This window comes from Chlamydotis macqueenii, chromosome 1, assembly GCF_036417535.1.
Source record: "Chlamydotis macqueenii isolate bChlMac1 chromosome 1, bChlMac1.mat, whole genome shotgun sequence".
NCBI classification, from domain to species: domain Eukaryota; kingdom Metazoa; phylum Chordata; class Aves; order Otidiformes; family Otididae; genus Chlamydotis; species Chlamydotis macqueenii.
In genome coordinates, this window is record NC_141556.1 from 204,412,787 (window position 1) to 204,434,408 (window position 21,622).

At 37.9% G+C, this 21,622-nt stretch overlaps 1 protein-coding gene and 1 non-coding gene across 2 annotated transcripts in view; both read right to left on the reverse strand.

The window, feature by feature from the left end:
- The window catches only part of CEP295 (centrosomal protein 295), a 45,448-nt gene that overhangs the window by 4,375 nt on the left and 19,451 nt on the right, over positions 1–21,622 (reverse strand). The window contains exons 13-23 of the mRNA XM_086739645.1: positions 20,982–21,079; positions 19,785–20,868; positions 18,695–18,866; positions 18,390–18,542; positions 16,722–16,943; positions 10,015–10,118; positions 8,331–8,466; positions 5,880–6,113; positions 3,513–3,664; positions 3,099–3,258; positions 503–1,143 (exon numbers count right to left, since the gene is read on the reverse strand). Of these exons, the coding sequence (XP_086595771.1) occupies positions 503–1,143; positions 3,099–3,258; positions 3,513–3,664; positions 5,880–6,113; positions 8,331–8,466; positions 10,015–10,118; positions 16,722–16,943; positions 18,390–18,542; positions 18,695–18,866; positions 19,785–20,868; positions 20,982–21,079 (3,156 nt within the window). The remainder of the gene's footprint in view (positions 1–502; positions 1,144–3,098; positions 3,259–3,512; positions 3,665–5,879; positions 6,114–8,330; positions 8,467–10,014; positions 10,119–16,721; positions 16,944–18,389; positions 18,543–18,694; positions 18,867–19,784; positions 20,869–20,981; positions 21,080–21,622) is intronic.
- Positions 8,714–8,797, reverse strand: LOC147602398 (small nucleolar RNA U2-19). The gene has a single exon (XR_015257603.1). It is a non-coding gene; the product is annotated as a small nucleolar RNA U2-19 (small nucleolar RNA).

The following is a 21,622-nucleotide window of genomic DNA, read 5'->3' on the forward strand; positions in this document are numbered from 1 at the left end:
GTTTAAAAAACCAAATAACCCAAAGTAACCAAACAACAACAAAAACTCCACCTCTCCTCCACTCACCTCAAGTTTAAATTACTTAGTTCTTTTTTTAAAGCAAAACTATTTCCTTAAGCTCGTTTATGCTTTGGTTAAGTTGTTTACCAGCTTCAGGCTTCTCACTGGGGACAGGGACTGTTCAGTTATGTAACTGTTCTGTGAAACACAGATTCACCAACCGATGCTAAGAGAGGGAGATGCAATAGAGATGCTATAGCTCCTCCAACAACCATAGGAACCCCAGCTCATTTTAGCTACTGCTAATTATTTCAGTGCTATGATCTGAAAGAAGTGGTAGGGCAGAGGTCTAGGAAACATGCAAGTCTTACGCTAGAATTGTAAAATCAACGTTTGCCAAGCTTTCAGATATTGAAGGTCTAAAATAACTTGATGCAACAACAACAAAAAACAACAAAAAAGCCTGCACAAATTACTGCCTTTAGAAATTTGTTCTACTCACCCAGACTGGAATATGACATGAACTTCTGGGCACAGAATTAGAATGTGTTTCACATCTTTCCAGGAAAGAACCATTCTGTTGTATGACTGCCCGTAAACAGATGTCCGAGTCTTTCAAACTGGTTTCTCTGGGAACCATCAAAGATTTTTTTACTTCTGTAAAGCCTTGATCTGGCTCCTTACTATTTGCATTGCACGGAGAATCCAGTTCCACAGCTTTATTCGCTTCATGTACATAAACTGATTTTTCAGGAAGCTTCACATATTTCTTATCAAATGCTTCCACAGGTAATTTTTTAGAAGACACAGTCTCTGTTAATAAGTATTGAGGGAAAGTTTCATCCACTGTAACTGTTTCAGGATTTAGCTGGTAAAATGATTTTTGCTCTTCCAGTGGATTCACACCGTCATTTTGCAGATCTTCCACTGAACACTGGAAATTAATACATTCCATATTTCTTGCCAGTTCTTCGTATTCTCTGGCAGATGAAATACAGTTCTCATTACCCCATTTTTTAATTCCAGGGGTCTGTTCAAAAGATCTCTGTAACACAGTGTTAAGGTCCACTGGCTGATCAGCATTCTGACAGTGATCACTCAGAGTAGATTCTAATTGCAGTGGGTGAAAAGATTCTTCAGATCCTGTTTCAAAAGTTAAAGAGTCAAAATTCTAGCTAACACAACAGAATTTCAACTTTTAAAAACCCCTCCATAATGAGACTTTCAGTAGTGTATAATAAGGAGTCTAGTAAACAGGAAGAAACGTTTTGTTTAAAAATAAGTCTGCCTAAGTTTGTTCAAACATAACACCATCAACATTACATAAAATGATTCCTTAACTGTACACAAAACCATGTCCAGAAACAATACTTTTTGTTGCTTCTTAGAATACGTTTCAGGACAGACTTGATGATGGTGCTGACATAACTACATTGAAAGGCAATGGATCTTACAGTTTATACTCTGTAAATGGGAAGCCCTTTGAGTCCCTTTTGGGCCTCCAATAAAGGAGGAAAATAATCCAAAACACCGCTACTTGGGCAGAAACTCTTCAAAGTGGAAGAAAACAACTAAACTGGAACAATGATTGCAGTTCCTGCAAGTTACAATATTGCACACCCTAAATTACCTTTCCCTCAGGATCTATACATACAAATCAAGCTGTGGGTTTTTTTTTCCTCTCCCTCCCTCCCCCCCCCGAAGAGGCTGGGAAAAGAGAAAGATCGGGTATCAACATTGCGATTACTGGGGAGGCATTTCAGCAGTACTGATTTTCAGCCCCTTTAAAAGCACAAGAATAATTGGTTTAGGATTATAAAAACACTTAAGAGATGGGGAGATATTGTAGTTACATTTAGAGCACAAACACTGTTTCTAGAAGCAATTTAGAAATAGAATGTTCTGAGGTTAGAAAGGAGCTTCCTAAATCTTATTTGCTGTGACCACAGATAGTCTCAAAGTGTAAACCTCTTCTGGCATTTTTATTACTTTTTTCTGTGTACCAGCATCTACCATCTAAAGAGAAATATAAGTAGAATAGACACAGAATAGTTGCTTGCAGCTTTAAACATGAATAGTGTGTGTTTCAAAAAATTATATGTGTATATATATGCAAATAACAAAGATAACTGGTCAGTAACATTTACGTTATAAATACATCTGCTCATTAAAATACAGCGTTGTTTTCCTGTTACTGTTCAGCTTTCTGTTGGAGCACCTTAAGACGCTGAAACACCCGATTCTTGGTAAAAAAGAGCTTCAGAAATATTTAGATTACTACTAGCTGCATTTGGAATTTCAGAGTGGTCCTTTTCTTCAGAATATGTGAAATATCAAGTTAATCCAAATTCAACTGTAAAACATTAAAAATACTTTTCCTCCTATGAGCTGCAGTTAACTCAATGTTGCTGCAGAATCATAAACTTTTACTCTACTGAATTAATTACTACATTGTAATCTAAAAGTTTATTCCTTCTCCTATCTTCCCCTTTATTTTGTAGATAGGTAAAGCAATTCTATAATCAGACCAAATACCACAGTGTGCAGTACATAATGACTACTGGTGTGACTTAATAGCGGAAAAGGAAGATTCAATGGTTTCTTGAAGCAAAATTAGTAAGATCAGAGAGATTCTAACACATATACCTCAAAAAATTTTAATCAATTTATGGAACTTCCTTAATTTCCTCAAACTTAGAAAATGATGGATACACATGAACGAATATTTGGAAAGATACTTAAACTGACAGTTTCAGTCAGAGTTGATATTTCTTCACTACCATAATTACTGCACAAGTAATAAGTAACATAATATCCATTACAGTGACTTGAATATGCGGATCTCCTTTTGTATTAAAGTCATAACTGCTGAGGAAAAAAAAAACCACAATGAAATTTAGGAGTTCTACTCATTAAAGCTGGTGGAGAAGACTGTGTGAGAGAGCAGCAGCAGAGTTAAGACATTTCAAAGCAGGTCTGACAGAGAAGTGAAGAATTCCTTCCCAGTTTCAACACAGCAAACTCACCTTAAAGGTTGGTACTTATATATTGGCAATAGGTTGATTTTTAATGCATTGCTCTGACCATACTGTACATACCCAGAGTAGCATTTTCCTTAACAGACTCTTCTGATCCAATGTTGTCTGGCCCGTTTGTTTCAAGATTAGAAGGCAGACTGCTTCTTTGTATATTCAAACTGGAGTTTCTCACTTCTAGAAATGTAGATGTGTTTTGACTTCTTGCTGAAAATTCTGAAGTCTAGTGGCAGAAAAAAAAAACAAAAAAAAAATCCTGATTTAAGATTCATTTCCTCAAACATGCAGGATAAAAAGTTAAAGGTAATATTTGATTTTTGGATCATAAATCTGTTACAAACAGCAAAACAACTTCCAGTTCTAAGTATATAAAAAATTATTATTGTGTTTCTTCTAAACAGAAGACAGTATAGGGACTACATATTTAAATCTTACAGAAATCTTAAGCCAACTCCATCTGAGTTTCTTCCATAGTACCTTGATAAATTCTCTCCTGTCTTGTGAAATTCTGTATTGAGAACAGGATGATGAAGTATCAGAGTCAAGACTTGGTTCCAAAGGCTGAAAGAGCTGGTGGAAGTTTGGAAAATCTCTCTCCATTTCGGGAAAATTAAGTTCAGCCGATAGAGCTACAAGAAAAGAGGTTATTTTAAAAAACAAAAACTCACTCACCCCAAACCAACTTCCTCAAAAAACTAACAGACGTATCACACCTTGCTTCTATATGCAATAAATAAAGCATATAGAACTCTCCAGGTTTACAAATATTGGCTTGTAAAGAAAAATTTAAAAATCTTTACAACATCCAATTCTTTCACTCTGATACAATGCAGGTACAAAAAGCAGCAAGGGACTGCTACATGGATGCTTTTTTTTTTTTAATGAAAAGCTGAAGTCCATAAGATCTCAGTTGAGCACTTGTGACATTGCATGAGCAGCAGTGTGGGCTTCCCTGTACAAAATACACAGTGACACAGTGAAGCAAGTCCAATGAAGAGCCACAAGGATGATTAAAGGAAGAATAAAGCACATGATGTTAAAAGAGAAGCTAAAAAACTGAATATGTTCAATTTTAAGGAAAGGCTTGGGGGTATGGGAGAAGGGGCACAAAAATCTCTGCTACCTACTACGTCCTAAGAGAAAGTATGGAGAAGATGCACTCAGTCCCCTTGAATATGCTCAGTGAAAGAGATACAGCAGACACAGGAGGACACACAGGAAATTCCAGTTGGATGCAATTAAAAAAAAAAAAAAAAAGAGAAGAAAAGAAGAATGTTTTTCAAGTGTTGCCCAGGGGCATGTGGAATCTCTGTCCTTGGAGGTATTCACAACTTGCGTGGACAAGGCCTTAAGCAACCTGGCCTAAGTTGGCTCTGCTGTGAGCAGGAAGGAGAATTTGGACCGCATAACTAGAAGCCCATCCTGGCCTAGATTAGTCTATAATTCTACAATTCTAGGTTTTCAAACGTTCCAGGAGGAAGTGGTTCAAATCAAAATGCTGCGTTGTCTTCACGACAGCTAATAAAGATGTTCTTGTTTTCACAAATTGTTACATTTTTCTAGAGAGCACAGAACTCCCACCACTCTGTTAATCAGTGTTTCATCAACTATGTGACCTTACATAGAATAGTTTGAGTTGGAAGGGACCTTCAAAGGTCATCCAGTCCAACCCCCCTGCAATAAGCAGGGACATCTTCAACCAGATCAGGTTGCTCAGAGCCGCATCCAACCTGGCCTTGAATGTTTCCAGGGATGGGGCATCCACCACCTTCCTGGGCAACCTGTGCCAGTGTCCCACAACCCTCAGTGTAAAAATTTCTTCCTAATATCCAATCTAAATCTACCTCCCTCTATTTTAAAACCATTACCCCTTATCCTATCACAACAGGCCCTGCTAAAGAGTTTCTCCCCATCTTTCTTAGAAGCCCCTTTCAGGTACTGTAAGGCCACTATAAGGTCTCCACAAAGCCCCCTCTTTTCCAGACTGAACAGCCCCAGCTCTCCCAACCTGTTCTCATAGGAGAGGTGCTCCAGCCCTCTGATCATCTTCGTGGCCTCCTCTGGACTCACTCCAACTGGACCATGTCCTTCTTATGCTGGGGACTCCAGAGCTGGACACAGTACTGCGGGTGGAGTCTCAGCAGAGCAGAACAGAGGTAGAATCACCTCCCTTGACCTCCTGGCCACACTTCCTTTGATGCAGCTCAGGTTGCAGTTGGCTTTCTGGGCTGCAAGCACACATTGCCAGCTCATGTTGAGCTTCTCATCCACCAGTACCCCCCAAGTCCTTCTCCTCAGGGCTGCTCTTGATGCATTCTCTGCCCAGCCTGTATTTGTGCTTGGGATTGCCCTGACCCATGTGGAGGACCTTGCAGCACTTGGTCTTGTTGAACTTCATGAAGTTCTTGTGGGCCCACCTCTCCAGCTTGTCAAGGTCATTGTCTCTACCTTCCTGACATGAAAGTTGTGCATAAACAAGCGGTAAAACTGGCACAGATAAACAGCGTAGCCATGGTAGCAGGAAGCTGCACAGAACTAGACTATGATCAGATTTTATTTTGTTGGGGTTTTTTTTTTGTTTTGGTTTTTGTTTTGTTTTTTTTTGTTGTTGTTGTTGTTTTTTGTGGATTTTTTTTGTTTTTGGTTTGTTTTTTTTTTTACTACACTATGCTATGTGGACATACACATAAAGCATGAAGAACATCAACGTTCTCGCATGTAGAATCCTTACTGACTTTAAAATGTAAGCTGAACATACGTAATACGAACTAACATAACATGGAGTAAACTCCTCATTCGGTATGATAACAGTGCAACACAAAAATGCTTTAAAATAGCAAATACCTTGGAAACATGTATTGTCATCCAAGTAAGAGTTGAAGCCTCCAGCACACTTCCCCAAGACCAGCTGTTTCTGATTTCCTTTATAAAGGTACATCTCTCCTCCTGGCAGCCGAGTTTCAGATACTGCAGACAAATTCTCTTGCCTCTGCCGCGTGGTAAACTGCAGCGAGGAGTTCCAACAGCAGCTTGCTGTTTTTCTCAAAATTCGATTTTCTGTACTATCAGAAGACAATCCTGAAACAGTAAGCTAAATGTTCGCACTTTTGCATAATTTAAGTTTTACTTACATTAAGTAATCTGAAAAGACTCTGTTTAATACCCTGAAATATTTATAGGTATACATAGGTATTATTTTTACGCCGCTGCTTCATGGTTGGGGGAAGAACTCCTCGCATTCCTCCCCTGCTCCGTTGTGGGGTCCCACCCCTACGCCACAGTCCTTCGTGAAACTGCTCCGGCGTGGGTCATCTCTTCCATGGGTGCAGTCCCTCTAGAACAGCTGTCCCAGCGGGCCCTCCACGGGCCACAGCTGCTTTTAGGCATCCACCTCCCCCGGTACGGGGTCCTTCATGGGCTCCAAGTGGATCTCTGCTCCTCCGTGGACCTCCATGGGCTGCAGGGGGACAACCTGCTCCACCATGGTCGTCACCACAGGCTGCAGGGGAATCTTGGCCAGGAGCCGCATTACTCCTCCCCCTCCTTCTGAACTGACCTTGGCGTCTGCAGCCGTTCCTCACAACAGGCTGGCAGATGTCTCTCAGGATCTTTTTTTACATCTTATTCACTTCTCATCTCCTCTCCACTTCTTGCAGCCGGGCTGGACCGAGTCGGGCCCAGTCGGCTGCCTGGCGAGAGGCCAGAGGGTGAGGCCTGCAAGGCCCATGAGGCCTGCGCTTCCCTCTCTGCACCTCTGTCCCCGCTCAGCTTCTTCACATCTTCTCGCCTCTCTTTTTTTTCTGTTTTCCCCTTCTTAAATACGTTATCACAGAGGCGTTATCACGGGACATTCTGCTACCAATTGGCTCGGCCTTGGCCAGCAGCAGGTCCGCCCTAGGCCTGGCCAAGTCCACTGAACAAAGGGGAGCAACTTCTAGCAGTTTCCTACAGAAGCTGCCACCTTAGGCCCCCCCTCACTAAACAAAACCACGACAGTAGCTCTGGCGTTTTGTTTCTTTAATTATCTCCTGTCAACGCTCTCACAAACCTTATCACAAATTTCCACAAATTCAAGTTGATAATATCTAATTAGATAGTAGTCAGTACAGCTTAGCACTTTTAGAGTATGTAGACTTAGGAAATACTGAACAATAAAATCAGAAATAGTATTTATGCTCTTATTTTATGCTAGTTAGCATATTTTTCTTCCTATTGCATATAAATTTGTTGATGCTTTAACATGATCTTGAACATCTTTACTACATCAGGCAGTAGTTCCCTTCATGCCTAATAACAACACAAGAAATCTGGGGGAATCAAGGAAACCAAAATAATGTTTCCTAGTTAGTGTCCTAACCCCTCTTTGTCTATACAAGAAGAACTGCACACAGCTATCAGAAAAAAGTCATTATTAAGCACTGAATGTTATGAAGAAGACACAGCTAGACCTGCCAAAATTATCTATATAGCTGAGTAACCAAAATTTTTGATATTTTTCTTCCACAACTAAAAACCAATAGAAAATAAAAGCTACAAACAAGTGGTCTTAGAATTTGTCTTAACTTTCTTACATCTCTTAAGATATCAGATCATGCCAGATTAACACAATATTAAGCCTTAAAGTAAATAAACCCACAGATCACCATCTAATCACTATCAAACTTACTTCTCATGTTTCCAAGTGAAAATTTTCAGTATACAGAGGAGCAACTACATATTTACTATAAAGGAATTATTTTCAGTTTTAAGAAAAGCTAACTTAAGATCCAGAGGCAGACTGCAGAAAAGGATATGAACACTTATTTCCCAGAAAACTATTAAAGGTCACTGTGGCACTCAAATGACAGTTTCACAAGTTATTAACAATGTCTCTGGTTGACAAGCAGATATTGCAACAATTCTCTTATCAGCAGGACAACAATCATAGCTCTGTACCAATGTATGATACATATTGATTAGAAAACTTTTATCAGTGTATTGATCTGGGAATCAATTTATTTTTTTTAATTTTGCCATTCAAAACCTGCCACTGTTCCAGTTGCTTAATAGAGTCAAAACATCCTTTGCCAAAGCTGATGTGTTATAAGGCTAAATGATTATAAAAAGTAAAAAAGTCATAAGCGTATAATGAAATATTGTACTTATATTCAACTCTGTAAGACATATTAATCATTAAGTGAAGTTCCCCATTAGCCTGTTTCAGAAGAATGTATGTCCAGTGAGTCAGACTCTTTCCGCTACAAAATAAAGACACAATTTTTCTCTTATAACAACAAAAAAAAATCAAACACTTACCAGTGTCAGAGCTTACATCCAATGTTTCACTAGTCAAAAAGCTTCCAGTGGAAACTGTTGAAGATAAGTCACAGGGTATTCCTTGCATGAAAGCCTTTGAACCTAGGTTGGTGGATTCTACTTCAGAGAGTACTTCCTAGGAAGAAATAACACATCTATTACCATGTATTCAGACATCCATAATTAAAGCTTTAAAACCACACATCTTGTTCTGAGCTCAGTTCAAGTGTAGAAACCTTCATGTTCTGCAGAGTCAGGCAAATACAGATTCATCATTGCTCAGTACAAAACACTCACACCCAACGTCCCAGACACCCCACTCCCCAACAGCCCCCTCCCCTCAACACACACACACACGCGCACTCACACACTACTATAAAGCCTCTCAGAACAGCATACAAATCATGACACCTGGAAGATTATTGTATCTCCTGGTGGTCAGATTTGGCTATTTCTCATCACAGACCCACTTCAGTATAATTGTAGATCTCAGAGGAACATACATGGAATATATTAGAAACTCAGGAATTTCACAAGTACTTGCAAGACTGAACCTTCTGCATGCAGGAGACTGACTTAAACACTCAATTCCACAAAATTAAACAATAATACACAGAACATCCTAAAATATGACCTTCCTTAATTTTTAGATAAGCTCTATAGAGTTACAAAACAGAGAATGAAGGTTCTTGTACTTCAAAATTTTGAAGAATTAGATGGGAACATTTCTTCCCAAACTCTGAATTAAAATGTGCACTAAGAAAAAAAAACCCACAAGAATCTAAAACTTTTCTCCTACATTTTTCATTATATACTACTGTATATAAATACATTTAACACATAAACCATGTACATTCAGTTAGTAATGTTATATACACACGTTACACATGGCGCTTTTTAAATACTGTTTTTATCTCCTGACAGAATAGCAGGATCTCTGGGTGAGGGAAAAGCAGGGAATATCACCGGTGTTGATCTTGGCAAGGCTTTTGACACTGTCTCTCACAACATTATTGTGTCCCAGTTTGGATGTCACAAACTGGGCAGAAGGACGATGAGATGGGTAAAAAACTGGACTGATAATCAGGCTCAGAGGACAGAGATTTAAGTGTTACACTCTTATCTGGAGGTGGGGAACAAGTGGAGTATGACACAGCTCCTTAGCATCTGTCCTCTTTAACACCTTGGTGATGACCCAGCGGAGGCAAAACCATACTTTTATCAAGTTTGCAGAAAACATTAGGTTGGGAAGACCATCTGATATACTAAATGGCAGGGCTGACATCTAGAAGGACCTCGTGAGGCTGGCTGTACAGGAATGTTAAGAAACTCAGCAAGAACAAAGGTGAAGTCCAGCACTTGGAAAGGAAGAACCTCATGCATCAGACCAAGCTGGGGCCTGCCTGGGGAGCAGCCCTGTGAAAAAGGACACGGGAGTCTCGGCAGACAGCGAGCTGAATGTTAAGCCCACAGTGTGCCCAGGCAGCAAAGATGGGCAACAGAATCCTGTGCTGTACAAACAGGAATATAGCCAGTAGATCCACCACAGTGATTGCCTCTCTTAGTGCTTGTTATACTGTTACATGTAGAATACTGCACCCAGTCTTAGCTGCTCAATATGAGACACACTTTTAATCACAAAAGAAAGATTAAGATACTATACAGCTATTTTGATATGACTAACCGTATGAAGTCTAAACAATGGTCCAGAATGCGTTTTAACTGCTCCTCCAATTTCAGCAGCAAGAACTGGTGAATCTTGAGCCACTTGAGAATCCTGGGACTGGCCTGAACACAAATGTAATAGAAGCAGTGAGGAATAGAAAACAACTTTCTAGTTCAGTGCTAGCAATTTTTTTTTGAACACCAGATGGCAGTAATACTCTACTACTGCTGCTGCCCTCACTATTTGGGCATTGATCTTGTCCATCCTTACCACTTTCTTCTCACCTACAACATACTTTGTGCTCCAGTGTACCACCAATTTAATTGACAACCGCTGGTTCTCCTTGACCAGCCTTCCTACAATGTATAATTAGCACGACTGCTCTCTGCAGGAAGAGCTACAAATTAACACTTTGGCTTTGCAGAGCGAAACGTGGCTGTGCCAGTGTTCCTACAATCATTTAATCGGCATGGGGGGAATCTTTTGCCCTCTATTATTACAATGATTACAACGAAGAGCAGACATTATAACTAGATCAGAGAAATCAAAGACACTGAATTACTTAACTATAGCACGACTACTACCACAGAACCAAATCACCTTTGCCATAACGCCTACACATAAAAATAAGTAAGATCGTGCAAAAGAAGTACCATAAGCAGCATCAGAAAAACGCAATTTCTGTATTCAGTGCTGACAAGAACCTTCAAAGTTTGACAATTCTAAGTTTGTAAATTAATTGCCAAGCAACTGTAAAGTAAGCATTCTTATTTACAGTAATATTTTTTTTTAAGAAAAAAGCACTAAATATCAAACTGAAATTAAAACAAAAGTTAAGTAGGTATGTTTTCTCCCAATGGCTGCTAGTGACAGAGATGTTTAAAATCCACGGCATTAGTAAGGCTTTATACTTAGGCAGATCTCACAACATTTTGTGAATCCTAACAACAGTTTGTATCTTGTATAAACCAAAACTCAATTTCTTACTAGAAGGTGGAGCCCAGTTACTCCATTTTTCTAGCATATAAAAAAGGGGGAAGATGTTTCCTCTGTGAGGCAACAACAGTGAAGTATCCATATAATGTGATACTTACGTACATCAATCAATATGAAACATTCTGAAACTCATTTCCGGGAGGGAGAAAAAAATTAAAAATCTAAGTTTCCTGTATCATCCAGTATTCTTGTACTTTCTCCTAAAAGATACAGAATCATTGAACAGTTTAGGTTGTAAGGGGCCTTTAAAGATCATCTAGTCCAACTCCTCTGCAAGGAACTAAGACATCTCCAACCAGATCAGGTTGCTCAGAGCCCTGTACAACCTGGTCTGGAATGTTTCCAGGGATGGGGCATTCACCACCTCTCTGGGCAAACTGTGCCAGTGCCTTATGATCCTCACTGAAAAAAATTTCTTCTTATATCTAGTCTAAACCTACACTTGCCCTTGTCCTATTGCTAGAGACCCTAGTAAAATATTTGTCCTCATCTTTCTTAGAAGCCCTCTTTAAGCACTTAAAGGCTGCAATAACGTCTCCCTGGAGCCTCCTGTTCTCCAGGCTGAACAGCCCCAACTCTCTCAGCCTGTCCTCATAGGAAAGGTGCTCCAGCCCTCTTATCTTCGTGGCCCTCCTTTGGACCCTCTCCAACAGGTCCATGTCCTCCTTATGTTGGGAGCTCCAGAGCTGAACACAGTACTCCAGGTGGGGTCTCACCAGGGCAGAGTGGAGGGGGAGAATCACCTCCCTCGACCTGCTGGCCACGCTCCTCTTGATGCAGCCCAGGACGCGGTTGGCTTTCTGGGCTATAAGGGCACATTGTCTGCTCGGGTTGAGCCTTTCATCCACCATCACCCCCAAGTCCCTCTCCTCAGGGCTGCTCTCGATCCATTCTCTGTCCAGACTGCATTTGTGCTTGGGACTGCCCCGACCCACATGCAAGACCTTGCCCTTGGCCTTATACTGGGGATAATACATCTAAAATGTATTTATGTGGATTAAAAGTGAAGTTAACCTATTCTTAATTAACTTACCATGTTATTACATTAAATGCTAACTGACTGATCTCAAAATAAAAGGTAAAGTAATTCTCAAATGGCTTCTTTCCCCTCCACACTCACAAGTTCTCCAGAAACTTCTAGCAGGCTTGATCTTGATCATTTATGACATTTTGATCGGTAACCAAACAGAGCCTTTGGCAACAGAATTTGCAAATAACACAAAGAGTGGAAGAAAAGAAACATAGTACCTCAACATCCTGCAAAGCTGGGTCTGTTAAACAACACTGTTCCTAAAGAGATAAAATTATAAATCTAAGAGCATGTAACACTGGCTTCTGATCCCTTTTCTATAAATATGTGACAAATGTATTCAGGTTCACAAGACAGGTAACTTAAGGGTTGAGTAGAACAAGGAGGCAACAAACTCCTTGGTTGGATGTGGCAGTAGTATGACTGAGTCTAGATAAATTGCGGAAGTTTGCTCTCCTCCTTTGGAGTAGAATACAGGAGACAGAGGATTCTGAAAATGAGTAAGGCCTTAACAAAAATCCCTTGAATCAGCATGAAAAACACAATCACACTATCTCTTGATATTTAAATATCTCCACAGTAAAAAACCAAAACAAAACAAAAAACCCACACAGTCCAAAAATATTTCTAAACTCAAAAAAAGTAATAACAAGAAGCAGTGGCTGGAAACAGGCTGTCAGACATTCAAAAACTGGAAACAGACCATTTATTTTATAATTTGATAAAAAAATAAATGCTAGAACAAACTACCAAAGAATTTTTCATTTCCTGATACCTTTACATCAAGATTAGATATTTTCCTGAAATAAACTATTGTATTTTGTAAAGGAGATCAGTGTGACAGGTAGTAATTTAGGATACATATGAGATTCAAGCATTTAATACTCTCTTGTACATATATTCTATGGAGAGCTATGCTACACCTTTTTCATTACTATACTGTAATAACCTGCATTGTTCTTGTGATATTAACACAAGGGTTGAACAGCAGCAATTTCATGCTGTAAACCAAATTATTTAATTGAAAATAGAACATGCTCTTATCTCACGACTTTACTACATTAATATCCTTGAAGAAAAAAAAAAAAACCAAAAACTATTGGGTGACTCAAAGGAGGGGTTTTTATTCTCTTCTCCCTCCAAAACAATAGTGCAAGGTTCTTGTTCCTCCCAGCTTTCCTCCAACAATGATATGAGACTTTCATGTCTTAATCTCCGAGCCATCACACTGTGACAAGGAGTTGTAGTTAAAAATTGAGGTTGTAATATCCAGAATAATGCTTTTTCTTTTTTTTTTTTTTTTTAAACACTAGTTGCAGTGAAACAGCAGCAATTATTTTAGGGTGCAATTTGAAAGACAGAAAGACAAACTACCCAGTGAAGACAATATGAAAAACAGGGATTAGTCCAAATCCAACCATGCAGACAAACAAAAAAAAAGTTGTACTCCACAATTTGTTGCAATAATGAATTATGAACAAATATTTGGGATTACTAAAAATAAATTGAAATCTTAGGTTAGCTTGGATGACACAAAAAATAATAATGCTTGGAATAACATCTCTGCATAGGGTAGCAGTACATGAAGATAATCACACCTGGACACCGCTCAAGGGGACCATTAAAGATAAATAAGATAAAAGATAAATAAAGCCTGTTTATATGTAACGAAGGAGAACTGTGAAAGAGATGTATGTACCAAATCTAATCACTATTTGCAGGGTGACTTCCTAAGGAAATTAGCTTTATGCCATCAAACTGCCTATCTCATCTGCAGGTTCACTCTGCAATTCCATATTAACAATCTGCATTCTATTAGTCCCTTTTAACCGAACTGGACTGGGAAGAAGAAATAGCGAGTCTCCAAAGTTCCTAACTCATCTTATCATACATCAGTGGCATAGTAAGAGAGCAATCTGGATCTTAGCCTCACTGGTGGCACTTAACTGCAACATCACTTAACAGTTACCTGTCCTCTCTGGCTGCCAACCAGCTGATCCCTTTGTGTAGCACTAGAAACCACGCAGTACTGAGCACAGGGATTCTTCCCCTAACCAGCAGCAGCCCCTGAGATTCATTTTATGTTCAAACATGTCTGCCTCTAAATTTGATAGAGATAATGTTATTTTTCTTCTTGCAGTAACTTGAAGAAAGAAATACTGACAATTATAGACATTTTTTTTTAAATTGTCTGTTACCCAAGAATAAGTCTCACATCAAAAGGAAACACATCTTTGTTGATAAAATATCCAAGTAGATTTACCACGTTTATCTTTTTAGAAATCTGTTAACTTTTACCTTTTTATCTTTAATGCTTTATTTTGAAAAAGCATGTAAGCAGTGACTAAAAGGCTCTGTGCACCTCTAGTGGTTCTTCAATCACAAAAGCAGTTCAACTCATAAGTTGTAAAGCTTTATGTTATTCGATCGAAAGCACAAATGACCAAGAACATAACTCCAAAGAATAAGGTCAAAGATCACACGTACAAAGCACTCCTTTGCTCTCACCTTTAGAGACACAATTACATCTTGAAAACATAAGAAAACTGCAAGCATGTTCTGGTTAGAATCAAGTACCACAAAGAAATTTTTAAAAATTACATTAAAAAAATAATCAAAGCTACTATCACAAGTAACAACCTAAAACGCACCTTAACTTTCCTCTTCAGATATTTTATATTTAACACAGACTGTAGATTTTCTTGCTGAAGATACTGTACTAGTTACCAAAAGCTGCAGAGGGTGCGTTAACAGCCTTAAAATTACAAAGCTACTGTTGACAGTTTTGGTATTCGAACTGCTCAAGAGGACAATCCCCTCAAATACATAATCATAGAAAGCTTTTTTTTTTCTTTTAATAAATATAGGTGTTTACATGAAATTCTCTAATCCTTTTGCATAAGCCATTGCACTGTTCATATATAACACTAATGGAAAAATAATGGCTGATCTAGCAATGCTTCTATAACTTACTGAGAAAAATTAGTACGTTTTCTTTAAATATTGTTAAAAAAAACACAAAACTCTTCAGTGATAACTTAAGTTTATATATAGGTATATTTCAAAGAGTATTCTGAGAATTAAAGGAAGCGGTTGAAAGAAAATGAGCTTGTATGTACTTACTCAAAACAACTTCAATTCTTAGTAAATCTGGATTGAATTGTAAAGGATGTCTCAACAAAAACTAAATGAAAAGTTATCTTAAGATTTGGGGCAGCGGTGAAATTCAAAGCAAAACCAGGAGGTGCATACTACACAGCTGAATTGCTCGTAAAGATGTACACATAAGGGAGCAAAGTTGCTGAAAACTCCATTGCAGCTCTAGTAATATATCTATTTCAGATGGATACTGAAAAGTGTACTGGACCATGAGATGCTGTTATCTTGTAATAAGCTTGAAATTGCTTTAGTCAATGTTTTTGCAAACTTAGTGTAACAGTTCCCAGCAAGTCAGGTGTAGCATTTCTCAATTATAGTGACAGTAAACTGCATTTCAATCTGCAGGAAATCTGAAGAGAAGCAAGTGCATCGTAACTGAAAGTACTTGAGCCTTTGAGTTAACAGTATTCCAAGACTGGAAAGACAAGCTAAATTTATACAGGCACGGAAAAACAGTAGGAATTAAAGACCTTGACATACACTTGTTAATCCAATATCTTGAAAAACTTCTTAGTAATGCACTTTCTTTGTTTACTTAAGACTAGCCATTTTTGTCCTTTTATAAGCCAGTCAAGCTACCCATAACATGCTTAGCAGGTTTCAACAACCTTCTAACAAAGTTATTTTGAACATTCACAAACCACTGTATAATAAAACCAACCTTTTTTTTTTATAACAAAACCAACTTGGTTTAATTTATGGAATCAGACTGACTTTGTCACATAGGGACACAGCCTGTCCTCAGAGGTGTGATATCAAATAAAAGCTCTTCATAGATGAACAGAAAATATCATAACTAAAGTAACCCTTACATTATTGCACTATTTTTATTTCTGTCATAACTAACAGCTGATTCTTTCAAAGTTATTCTTTGAGCTAAGGCTAATACTCAGCCTTTTTTTTTTTGTCTAAATTGTATTTTTAAGCATTTTTTTTATATATACTGATCTTTCAGTGGACATCTACATCAGCATGTTAACACTCCAGAGTTCTTTTAAAGCACTAATTACCTTTGTGTCAATATAAGGAATCACTGGGTACTGAATCAGGCACACCACTTGTCTCCTCAACCCACATTCCCACCCGATAAAGGTGCAAACCTGAACACCCCACAGGAGGAAGACACACCCCTGGCTTTCTACAGCAGTTCGCTCCCTATGCACACATGGGATTCTGCTGGTTAAAGGCAGGGCAATCACGTAGTACAAAAGAAGTTTCCTTACAGACAATTCTACAAGGTACAGATACAAAGCATGTGCCTTGGATGAGAAACTGTTAACTAGCAATGAAGTTTACAGCACCATGGACTTTTGTTACTAGAATAGTAATGAATCACAAAAAAAACCCAAAACCATAAAAACTCAGTCATTCTGAAACATGCTTATGGGAATACCCTTTTTTATACTTAAAATTAAACAGTATTTAATTAGCACTGCATGTTCTTTAACAAGTCAGGTCACATGCTACAAACAAACACCACTAAACTCAGAAGTGCTAAGCGGGATTCACATAATTCCTCGAAGGAATAGGATTTCCTCACCTGAATCATATGAATTTTCAGCAGTCATCATCAGCACCTCTTGTAGTAATCTACCTGACTGTTTACTTTGCCTTGGACTTCCACTAGAGATTAGTTCCTTGTTGTTTGTTATGCTCGAAGGTGATCTGCCCTCTTCATGAAAAGTGTGACCGTAATGGTTCACATACGCAAAGTCCCCAATGGTCGAAATAGAAGATTCTCCTCCAACAGAATCTGTTTTATCTGAATTTAAAACATTTATAATCAGTTTAGGTATAGAAATGCAATGTCGGCACTTCATTAAAAACATTAAGATGCATATCCTATTCTACAGAAACAACCTGCTGAGTTTGTACAGTACTCTATTTTAACAAAATTAGCCATGTCAGGTCAGTAAAATCCTTTGCATTAGACAGTTTATGGATTATACAGGTTGAAAGATTATACCTGACTTGTTAAAGGTCATGGACTTCTCAAAAAAATAACTCGTAACCCAACTGAAATATTTCTTCTAAAAAAATTCAAACAAATTTTCCCATGTAACAAATCCACCAAAACTTTCAGTAATTTTTCCAAATCCAGAGGTAATATAATGTTTCTGCTCTAGCTTAAATTTTTTTTTCCTCCCCAACTCGCCCCAAACAACAGCCCTTTTTGGCCACTCAATCCAACTGAAAAACAAAACAAAACAAAAACAAACAAAAAAAACAAACAAACAAAACAAACCAATCAAAAAATCCCCCAAAAACCTTATGTCGAACTTTTACTACCTACCATGACCAATGGTTAGATAGTATAGAAATAAATCACCTGTGGACCGTAATGGAATTACACAACAAGTGAGTATTCCCTATTCTAGAATTCCACTGGATTGTATTTCACAAAACTTTTTTTTTTAATTAAGACATGTAACACTAAGTCAAGTGCTTTTGAGAATATAAACATATTCTTCAATCAAAAACTTCACCAACAACTTATTGTCTAATCAAGATACCAAATTGGTCCAACAAAAATAATTCTGCATAAATTGATGCTAACATTAATTAATTAGAAATGTCTCATATCACCTATTTGAATGAAATACTATTTCATTATTTTGCTCAAGATGAACGCCAAGATTCATCAAGATGAATCATGGAAATTTTTAGTGTTTTGTATTTTAAAAAGACAGTCTAAAATTTTCTATAGAAGCTTGATACTAACTCCTTATTTAAAAGATTTCACACTCACTTTCTTAGTATGCTCAAAAGCTATAAACACCTTTAAATGCCTCCATCAACTCTGATAGTTCTCTTTACAATTATTGTACAATTGTCTACAAACAGTCCCTGCCCAACAGAAAAATCAATGGGGAACATAAGTCACGGAATTACAGTGAATTTTATTTTCTTTGTGAATTTGAGTGAATTATGGCAAATTTCCTTTTCTTGGTGAATTTTTGTTTTGATTATGTTTTGCTAAACAGACACTGACAGGATTAGCTTTTCTCAACTATAACTCACTTGGCTAATGTATGAATTATATCTTAAAAAAGGCAACAGCATCAGCTATTATTTCATAATCAATCATCTCAAAGACTCTTCTGAAAAGATTAATTTTCTCCAATCTGTATTTAATTTTCTCCAATCTGTACTTCTCAGGAACAGCAGCACTTATTATATAGTTTATATTCATACATACGTATTTTACCTGCAAAAGAAACGTGGCAGGTCTTCGGTGTGTCTACCTCTGGTATAACACTAAGTTCATGTTGTTCCAAATCAAGCCCTAACTTGACTTTTGTCACAGGCGGTTTGGAAGATCTCCATTTCTGTTCTCTACATAGAACTTTCTCAGACTGTTCTGTAAAACAAAGTTCTGCATGTTGTGTGTGTGTGTATATATATATATATATATTTATATAAATTAAAAATTAACCTAGGGAGATGCAAGAGAACTCCATCTCATCTGAAAAAGGAGAAAAAAATGAAATGAGAAATACTATACAGCCTTACCAGTTTGCTCAGCCGGACTGACGCACTGTGAAATCATTTCATTTTTGTGAAATTTACTCCTGGCACAATTCTCCTGCTGGTAGTTTTCTGAGACTTGGAAAAAGTCAGTCCTATTAATGCAGTCAGGCTTTTGTGCGTCTGTCATTGCTTCATTTGTGCAGATATATCTCACCTTAGAAGGGGGAGAAGCAACTGTAAATAAGGTTATATTTATACTCATTTATCAAACCAGCATTTTCTTGTATGTGTATTCCAAGTAGGACAATATTGAGCACTTTCAGAAAGTAGTTCAAGTATGCAAGATACTGGACAGACTTGCTTAGATTACAAAAACATTTGGACATACAGGTATTCTACTAAGCTCTACAAACCTAATGTGCTAAACCATAATTATTTACATTTTCAAGGCCTTTGTTAGATTAGATCATAATATTCAACAGGAACAATTCCTGAAAAGTCTGCTTTTAGTTTTTTCAGGTCCTGAATTCAGGAATTTTAGCTGTTGGACTCTAGGCAACACTTATTTTTCTAAGATAGTTTCTGTTTTAAAAAAAGAAAAAAAAAAAGAAAAAAAAAAGAAAAAGCTTTAGAAATTTTTATTTTTCTTCTGTTACCAAAACCAAGCAAAATTACAAGTCAATAGTGCAGCTGCCAAACCAACTTCCTAATGCGTACACATCAAAAGACAAACTTTAAAAAATAATCTATTAAAAATGCTTATATCCTTTGAGGTATAGCTTGAATATTTTTAATACAGGAGCTGTTTTACACAGACAGTTGCATTTCTAGAACTGAAGAAAACTATACCTGCAGGTATTTCAGACAATGTAACTCTTCCAACGGGCATTCTGTTCAGAGACCAAGCACAGAAGTTCATAGTATTTCTGTTAGACTCAACAAAACAGTGCTCTTGCGGCTTACAGAAAAGAACCACTGATTACAAATCACAAGTCCTAATTAAAATTTTCATTACAGTAAATTACCTAAAACTATCAACACACCATGGGATACTTTGCTAATTGGTAGCTTTCACTCTTAAGTTTAATCACCTACTAGATGACTCACCATGCAAAGCATTTATAAAGCTTACCTGCTTGTTCAGAAGTTGTTTCAAAGCTTCTTGCTGTCTCTGCATCTGTTCCTTCAATTTATCTTGCTTCTCTAAAAGTAATTGTTCCTGTATTTTCTGTCTAGAAAGAAGAGCTTCTCTTTGTGCATCCAGCTGCTCTTGCAATTCTTTCAAATGCTTTTGCTGAGCTTGGATGCTTTCTGACGAGGCCAACACTCTGTCCCTTAAATTCAGTATACCAGAATAATTTAACAAGGATGCATCTCCTGGTTTTGCTATCAAGAATTCCTCAACGCCCTGGGCTTTAGATTCTTCAAGAGATAAAGTCATGGGTTCAGAAAGACTGAGGGGTTGTTCAAGGTTTGTTTTGATGCTGCTCTCTGCAGATCCCTGCCGACATGCCAAAGAATCAACTGAGACTGCCTGAACTATATGAGAACCCTCTGTTACTGGAATGAGAGATGTCTTAAGTGGAGGCCCTCCTTCAGCTTCTGTCTCTGTTCGATAGCTGGACATCTTATGAGACAACTCTTTAAAGTGCACTCTTTCTGAAGGCTCAGAGGAACCTTCTGCAGGCAAAACAAATCTAACGTCTTGTACACATGCTTCTGGTTGTGTCCTTACTGCAGTGACATCTTTCATGTCTAACCCTGAGGGTAACTGGAACTGAGATGGTTCTCCGATGTGTTTTTTGGAGGTTTCCAATACTTCCGCTTGTTCCTGCGAACGACAACCACAAGGCAAGCAAAACTCTCCATTCTTCAATTTTGATGTTTCTAAAAACTGTACATGTCTTCCAGAACAAATATTACGCATTTGCTCTTCATGTTTCTGTGAAGATGGTTTTTCCAACATATGCAATGTTCCTGAAAACACAGGTAGTGACCGTGCATACTCTCGTGCATGAACTTGTTCGGATGACTGGTACTGTGTGGGATGGGCTCCTTGCCTCTGTGAAAGTGGTTCTGAGATAGGCTTTAAACTAATTGATATTGTTTTCACAGAGCTCAGAGGTGTTGCAGAATTAGATGAGTATCTTTGCTTCAACTTATTCTGATACTCCTGTAGACGCTTTCTAGCTTCTTCAATGGTCTGTTTGTGCAGCCTGAGCAGAATGAAAACATGAATCTTTCCAGAGTGGTGCAATTTCAACAATCAATGCAATTCAAATTATTTTGAAACAGGCAACTCAGATTTCCATTTCATAAAGGAATTTACCTATTTTGCTGTAGAAGGCGTTGTTGATAATTACGAATCATCTGTAAAGAGCTGTCTTCTCTAGGACTCTTGGTTTCTGATACAGTAGTATTTCCAGTCTAATCAAAATAAAATAATTTTAAGTGCACATATACAAGTAACTCACAGAAAACTATGAAAGTAACAACCTTAAGCTGTATCTCGTAAGTTCACAGAAGCCACTCTGTGAAGTCTGTGAGATTTCAGCCTGAGGCAATGAAGCTAAAGCAGCTTCTGGAACAGATGGCTTACAGCTACAGTCTCTCTTGGCAAGTCAATCATATACCGTAAAAGTCAATGGTGCTTACAGCAGCTCGGCTAAAATAGGTAAATGTACCCAAGTGGCAAACCCAGGGAGCAACGATCCAGAGCTGCATTTTGAAGGCAGATTCTCAGAAAAGTGCAGGTGGTGCAAACGATTCAAGATTTTTAAAAAGATTACTTTCCTTCAACATTCTCAATAAATTCCCCTCCTTTAAGTAGCTGTTTGAGATTTAGACAAGCAAAAACGTAGGTGGGTTTTTTTCTTGCTTTTTTTTTTTATTTTTCCCCATTTTTTTTCTTCTTGAAAAAGGATATGTGTACATGCATAGTCATTATACAACTGTAATCAAATTTGACTA